The 8,236-nt window shown below is 25.7% G+C and overlaps 1 protein-coding gene across 1 annotated transcript; it reads right to left on the reverse strand.

Annotated features, from left to right (window-relative positions):
* Positions 1-4,915: 4,915 nt before the first annotated feature.
* On the reverse strand, positions 4,916-7,377 carry LOC145840289 (mediator of RNA polymerase II transcription subunit 31-like). The gene is made up of 3 exons (XM_082947487.1): positions 7,224-7,377; positions 5,780-5,976; positions 4,916-5,429 (listed from the first exon to the last, which is right to left on the reverse strand). The coding sequence occupies exons 1-3, from the start codon at positions 7,365-7,367 to the stop codon at positions 5,339-5,341; spliced, it is 432 nt and encodes a 143-aa protein (XP_082803613.1). The 5' UTR covers positions 7,368-7,377; the 3' UTR covers positions 4,916-5,338.
* Positions 7,378-8,236: the final 859 nt, after the last annotated feature.

Genomic DNA, 8,236 nt, shown 5'->3' on the forward strand with positions numbered 1-8,236 from the left:
TTAAATAGGATGCTACCTCATAATAATAATTAAAGACAAATAACAAAAATATTTTTAAATATAGTCGTAACTAGTAAAAATTAATAACAAAAAGTATTATTAGTAAAGAATGAAAAGAATTTATAAATATTAAATAAATTCACTCATAATAATAATTAGTAACAATAAATAATAATAACTATTTTTAAATTATTCGAAGTTATTGTGACAATTTTACTTTCACTATTAAAATATACTATTGTAATACAACTTTAATTTAAAACCAAGTTCTGTTTAATTTAGTTGCATTGATATTTTATAAAAGTTGTTGAACTTAAAAATGTTTCAAGCTATAAAATTAAAAGTGTGCAACAAATCAAGTTATAAAATATTAAATTATGAAAGGTCCCAGTTTGGATGAGTTTTGTATTTAATTTATGTCTAAATGAATAGATATTGTATAAAAACGTGTATCCTGTGAGTTTAAAATATATATATTTTTTAATGTTTATGCAAAATAAAATAAATAGACTTAACTTTTTAAACAAATATATCACGGAAAATTTTTAATTGAAATGAAAAAAAAAACTTAAAACTGGCTCTAAATTCTAGACAAATTAAAATTTTTTAAATATTTAACTGCTCTTAAAAAAATCAAATAAAAATAACAAATTTAAAGATGATAAAAGTTTGTCTCATTTAAGAGTAAAAAGGTTTGGTTTGTATGCAACAAGTAGGACTAAAGTAATGAATTTATCAAATCATATTCCAAACAAAAACGAAAAGTTTGTTTTATAAAAGGGCTTATGTTTCGCAGTTCCATTTAAACAACATAATTTGAGATACTTACAGGTCAATTAAAACGCTACGACCCTTTTTCCGAAGACAAATTAAATAGATGCTATACAAAGTTGTATGATTTATCTCATTCTTTTTATAATAGTAGAATAAATAGCGCAGACTTTAGAATGCTTAAAAATTGTAATTCGGTCTATAAGTGTTTAAAATCTAATTAACAAGTTGTTATATTAAAAGAAGATAAAGGAACTTCTTTTGTAGTATTAAGCAAAGATAATTACATAAATAAAAAGTATATTATTTTAAATGGGAAATCTAAATTTATTAAACTAGGTTCAATCAATAAAGCTGATTTACTGATAAAATTCAAAATTATTTTCAAAAAAAATTGAGAGGTTGGTATATATATAAGGTTATATTTCCCAAAATTTATATGTTTCCATTAGACCAACTGGCTCATAATGCCCCAAATCGTATGGATTTCCAAAAAATCTTAAGAAAAATGTTCCATACAAACCTATTTTTAGATTTGACAAGTTCTGCTCAGTATAATATAGCGTGAATTTTTTATTCTGTTTTAAATCCAGTCCCTGAAAAGTTTTCTAAATTTTGTGTTAAAGACTCATTTAATTCCGTTGAAACTCTTCGTAAGAACTTCATTTCATCAGACCAAATGTGTTCTTTTGACATTAATAGCCTTTTTACCAATGTCCTACTTGATAAAACGATTAACATTTGTATTAAAGAACTTCACAACTCAAATCTTAACCAACCAATCATCCCAAAGGAAGTAGTTAAGAGCATGTTATATATGGCTGTGAAGAATGTTGCATTTAAATTTAACAACTTTATTTAAACAGAAATTGATCGTGTCGCCATGGGGAGTCCATTAGGCCCTGTTTTAGCGAATATTTTCGTCGTGTATTTTGAATATGTTTTATTTAAGAATATAGATAAGCCGTTAAACTGATTAAGATTTGTAAATTATACTTTTATATCAAACAAAAAAAGCTACGACGTAGAACATTTATTAAATAAAATATTTAAGTTCACTCGTGAAAATGAAGTCGACGGTTGTTTATCTTTTCTAGATATTACAACGAACATCATTTTTTATTACATTTATATGTAGGAGGCTAACATTTGTTGGCCAATACATGCCATGGAAGTCCTTCTGTCCTACTTTACAAAAAGTAAATCTTATTTCGTACTTAGTTCCTGCTAAAAAGTCAAATTAAATGAAGAAATTGAAAATATTAGTAGTATATTCAGATAATTAGGTTACCTAAATGATGTTATCAAGAAACGATTGACAAGACCATCATAAAACTCACTAGTTCTACAAAACAAGGTCCAAAAAAGTGCCCATTGTACTTAAGGCATAGGTAATGAAGCCAAGTTCCTGGAAAAAAAAGTTTAACACACAATCAATAGTACATTTGGAGCAGTTAATATTTAAATTAGTCACTTCACTAGAAAACAAAATATTTACAGATTTTCCTCCCGATCCTGAATAGAATAACGTTATCTATCAATTTAAGTGTCACTGTGACAGTATATACATCACGAGAACTTCTCAGAGATTCCATCTGAGAAAGGATAAGCATGTTTCAAAATCCCTCAGAAACTGGTTGGTAAATAGAAATTGTGAACCCACCAAAAGTCATTTGGAGATCACTTACTAAATTACCCGGAATGCTCCAAACATTGTGACAAAAAATTTACAATTTTAACTAAAGAACGTGACAAATATCGTTCAAGTATTTTAAAATCTTTTTTTATAAAAACTTAAGCTTTGTAAAAAAAAGTTTGTTTACAATACAAACTCTATAGCTTTTAATTTAACTTTTTTTTTCTTAATTTAAATTCATTTTAATATTTTTAATTTAGTTTACTTTAAGTACTGATTTTCAACTGCGTAATTATATTTTAGTGTAATTGTTCTGAAATGTTAATTCTTTTATACTATAGCTTTATTCCTTTTAAATAAGTGCATTAACTAAGTTCCGATAATTATATTTTACCTAAAACGTTTTCATAGTCTTTTTATTTCTATTATTTACGTTTATATAATTTTTAAACTTGTATTTACCTATTTTATTGTAATATCTTTTTACCATCTTAAGTTTCTATTTACTTATTTATGCTTAAAAAGTCTTGTTTACTTAATTTTACAAATTTTTTACTTAACAGTATTTAACTCACATTTTTTATTTAAACTTGTTATGACGTATCTATTATCAAGCTTTATTACATGTATATACCATATTCTACACAATAGTAATTGAAAAGTGTGTTTTGGAAAATTTCCTACTTCAATAAAAATGCAATGTAAATGTCGATATTTTTTAGTAAACTTCTATTTCTATTCAGGGTTGCAAATGATTTTTAGGAAATTGTTTCCAGATTTTATGATTTCTTCAAGGTCTTTGAAAATGCAAGGTGTTTATTCAACTTCTAGTATAAAATTAAATTGAAAACTGTCTTGAATGGTATAAAATTACTGAAAAGATACTGTTATGCTACTTTAAATGCATTTTAAAACTTAAATAAACTCAAATTAAAACATTTTATCCTTGCACTTGTTAGGGTTTTTGTATAACTTAAGTTTAATAATTTTACAGATAAAAATCTAGGTTTTTTAGAGATTTTAGTTTAAATTTTAGTTTTTCTGAAAAAATTTTCAAATTTTAGTTTTTTTCGTCAAATTCCAGGTGTTTTTAGATTTCTTGGCAACCCTGTATATATAAATTTGATGATTTGTAGAATGTTTCAAAGTAGTTTATAATTTTATATTTAAAACATTTTTAAAGCTGCTGTTTGATATTTTTTAACACGTTCTAATATATTTTTTTGTAGTGTATCAAATGCAACAAACACTTTTAATCAATCACAAAGTTTGTATAAATACATGGTTGTACGTTCACTGTACTGAGAAATTTTCGTGCAGAGATTTAAAATTTTAAGAACTGTGTTATTTTATATTTACGCTTTTGCTCATCAGTCAGTGGCAATCAAAAAAACTTTTAGCAGTCAACTTACAGGCAGTTTATTAGATTTGTAACAACTAGCGCTGTTCTTTTCTTCCTTTTCTCTCAAAGTCAAAAAATGCTTAAGTTGAGTAAAACGCGAGTTTCTGGGGCAGTCTAGTTTTTATCTTGTAATAGTAACATATCGTTAAAAAAGGTTGTGTTTGTCTCGTACTTCTTGTACGAAGGCGACTGTTTTTTATATTAACTTGTGAATTGGAGTAGCTTATTTGTATATTTTGTTATCATGTTATCGCAGTTTATATTCATTTTAATACAGTTTGTGTTTCTAGACTCGATTTCTTTATATACAATTAGATAAGCATTCTAACAATATAACTATTTAATTAAACTAAGCTTAAAAGATAGTCTAAGTTTAGTTCACAATTCATTAAGTCGACTTAGCTAAATAACTTAGCTAAGTCATATCTAAACATTTAAATAACATCACCGATATATTTATAACGCGCTAGGAGTCAGATAATAACCAGCATCGCGTAAATATAAGTATTAACTCCCTTCGGTCGATAGTTAAACATGTTATTATGAAGCTACTGTTTGCTGGTTATCAAAACTTTATCTTAACTTGGTCTTGTCTCACAGAAAATAAAAGTACAGTCACTGGTTGGCTCTGATGACTTTCCCCAATATTGTCTTTGATCGTATTACTAACTAGCGTGCTAGCTGTTTTGACAAGTGGACAATGTATTAAACGTTGCACGGCAATTAGACATGGCTGACGTCTCTGATCATACTAGCAACCAGTAGCTTCATGATTAAACACAATAAACTATTTGTAGATTGACAATTGCAAAATTCTTCGATTGAGACTTCTGATGAGTGTTAGTATAAATAAAACCTTGTTCTCAGTCTACTGAGAGATTCTAGTCTAATAATCTGAATGGTATAATTAAAATCTCACAATTAAGATTAATAATTTTTTTGTGTTACTTAGTAAATGCATAGCAACATACAATAAGTACAAAATCAACGGATGCAACTCAATTTAACTGTTAAATATTACAAGTTTATTAATAATAAACCTTACGATTTTATTAGTAAACACACTATTTCACTGCACAGAAACAGTTTAAATTGCTATTCAATTCAAAAACATTTAAAAGTTATACCTAATAAGAGGTTCTTCTAATATTAAACCAAGTAATTTAGCTCATCTATAACGAAAACTGATAAAAGTATAGGAAGTTTAAGTATTCTATTTGGTTTAAAAAGTAATTGTACATTGTTCCACAAGACTTATTCAAAAACTTGAATTTTAATTAAAAAATTAAAGTCATAATTGTATTATAAAGTTTACTTATAATAAGAAAGATTAATAAAAAATATATATATACTCTTTCTGTTACAACTTTTACAAATTTATAAATTTTTAAAACTTCTTCAGGTACCTGAGGAATGGCAACTTTGTATATTTAAAAAACAACAACATTGCAAATAAGTATTTAGTAGAAATAATCAGTAAACGTTTATACAAATAGTTTTTTTTTTGAATTCACACTAAATAAAACCTATTAACTAATTTGCTGAGAATCATTTGTTTGATTGTTTTCAATTCTAACTTTTAAATTGTCCATAGTTTTATCAGCTATCGTCTGGCGTTTTCTAAGGTATTAAATATAAGTATTTAATAATAAAATAATATTAACTTACTGTTAAATATACAAGTAATTTGGTAATATAATGATGCTGCTCTTAAGCTCATTTTCAGTTATTAGCAATTACAGTTACTTAACAACTATTAAAAAGTTAACATATTTTTGCAAATCTTTAAATTATAGTCGAACAATGTATAAACATAAGCAGCTAATTAAACTACTTGATTGTGTTTTAAATTAATACTAAACAAATGATAAAAAACTTAAAAATATTTAGTAAGCTAAATAAATTGAATAAAACAATTTAAAACTAGATTAATATAAATTAACATATGTCTTAATAAAAAAAAATAATACCTTGTATAATGTTGCCAATGCAATATCATTTGATCTTCTATAAACTTAGCACAAGGAATTTTTACGAGTTCATCTCGAAAACTTTTTTTCTGTAGTAATTCTAATACATGCAAACACTGAGGATACTTCAAATAATGAAGATATTCTTCCTTACTCCAGTATTGAAGATAAGTAAGGTAGTTCAAAAAAGTTTCTTTCTAATTAAAAAGTATATTACTTTCTGCTTATTCTATGTTTAAGTAGGCATAAATTTGAAATACCCATATAAATTTTCTTAAAATAGTTAGAACACATTGTGAAATGATGAAGCTACTACAACATATGCATTAAGGCAGCAAATTAAGGCATTAAGTAAGTTTTTGAAAATAGTTTTACATTAACAACTACAGGACTCTCACTGATATTTAAAAAAAATCATTGTAAACTTTAGAAATTAAATTTATGCGCTATAAGAACCTGCTTGCAAGCAAGACATATGATATAACTGAATTTAACTTAATAACTAATTTATGACTTTAACAACAATATACAAATACTAACAAATCATAACTTAAGTGTAATTTTACACTATCATGCAACAAATATTCATATTAAGAGCAGTAAATGTTGCCATATAGCATACGTATTAAAAGAATACATAAGAAACACTGGCTTAAAATAGTTTGCTGATTTCGTTATAGAGAGTGCTAAAACTTGGTAATCTACTCTAAAAGTAGTGCATAAAAAAAGCTGAATATATAAAATGTAAATTTTGATAATATATTTCTAAAAAAACTTTTAATTTAAAAAACAAAATTAAGAATAAATTTAATGTGTAATAATATTTTCTTAAATTTTTCTGCTTTACAAGTACCATGAATAAAGTATTCTAATTAAAAATAGATATAAAATGTTTGTAGTGGTTATTGAATTATTTGGTTAGACCAGGGTTTCCTAAAGTGAGCCAAGTGGGCCCCTTAGGGGCCATTACAGAAATTTAGGGAGCCATAAGCAGCAAAGGGGGGGGCATGATCAGTAAAGGGGCCATAGGGGGCTATGAGGTCATAACTTGAAACTTACACTAGATGTTCTGGAGTTGATGGCGAGGAACAAAAAAAAGGTCTTAGGGGTTTTTAATAGTAGTTTTAAAACTTATACTAGACATTATCAGAAAATTCCAGGAATTTTAGGAGGCCATAAGCTGTATAAGGGGTAGCCACAAGACCATAATTTGAAACTAATTCTAGATATCCTGGAGTTGATGATGAAGAGCAAAAAGAAAATCTTAGGCAATTTTAATGGTAGATTTTTTAGAAATCTTGTTAGGGGGGGGGGGCATAGTTTTTTTATTTTTCTAAAGAGATCCTTTTTAAAAAAATAATTGGGAAACCCTGATTTAGACAACTAACTCAGATAAGCTATAATCAAGTAAAGTTTTTTAAATATTTTACAACAATGAACAAACTTTGAAATAGTCACGCTGAGCAAGAAAGTTTAAGTAGTTTGGATTAGCAAGTGATTGAACAAATTCAAGTTCTACTTGAAATCTGACAGCGTCATCTTGATAATGTGGTAATTTTGGATTTGGTGTCAAATTTGGTGGATTCATATTATTTTATATTTCTAAATAAGTTTAAAAAAAAATTATATTAAGAAAGTTTAAAACAATTGTTAAAAAATTGTAGGATGAGATAAAGAGAAAAGATTGTAAATATATAATTTTTTATTTCACTGTATTTAATCTTATTTATAAAACAAAAATTCCACACAAGATATTTCGTTTTATTAACAAAACATTTTTATGTGAAACGGCTGTTAATTGTACAATTAAGATAGATAAACTTAAAAATTAAACAAAATTAACAATTTAATTATTTGTTTTTTGACCTTTTTATGATTAAAGAAGTTTATATAAACTGTTTAAAAGACTTAAAAACAAGGTTCCAACTAATTTTTTTTTAAGTCAAGGAAACTTTTCATAGGCTTTCAGACCACATTAAAAGGATTAATTTTATTTTAGACACTTAAAAGTTTAAAATAAAAAATTTAAACTACTTAAATCTGTTGTACAGAGTTTAAAATAAGTACAATAAAAAGTAAATTAAAAAATAACTTATTTAGTAAATGATATAGAGTAAAAATATTTTATGTTTGAAAATACTGCACTTGACAAAAAACATTTTTAACTAAATTGTCAGTAAAAGTATTAGTAAAAAGTCTATGAATAATATAAATTAAAAGAAAAACATGTTTTCTGAAAAGCTTTATCCCTTTGAGAGCTAATACAGATTTGAAAAAAACTAAACAGCTTTTTGAAATACAGTTTTTAAACAATAACTGTACCTGCTCTAATCCAGAGTTGCCATTTGTTTTTTCAAAAAATTTTCCAAGTTTTCCAAAATTCTTCCAGGTTTTATAAATACACATTTTTTGGTCTATTTTCAATTTGAAGTTAAGTTTAAGGTAGGAAACTGTGTT

The sequence above is a fragment of the Thalia democratica genome, chromosome 7 (assembly GCF_965202585.1).
Source record: "Thalia democratica chromosome 7, ktThaDemo2.hap1.1, whole genome shotgun sequence".
NCBI lineage: Eukaryota > Metazoa > Chordata > Thaliacea > Salpida > Salpidae > Thalia > Thalia democratica.

Coding starts and splice junctions, on each gene's coding strand:
- LOC145840289 (XM_082947487.1), bottom strand. CDS start 7,367: ATGAATCCACCAAATTTGACACCAAATCCAAAATTACCACATTATCAA. Junction 5,977..7,223: donor CTCAGCGTGACTATTTCAAA/GTTTGTTCATTG, acceptor CTTTTTAATTAG/AAAGAAACTTTTTTGAACTA. Junction 5,430..5,779: donor CATTGGCAACATTATACAAG/GTATTATTTTTT, acceptor TTAATACCTTAG/AAAACGCCAGACGATAGCTG.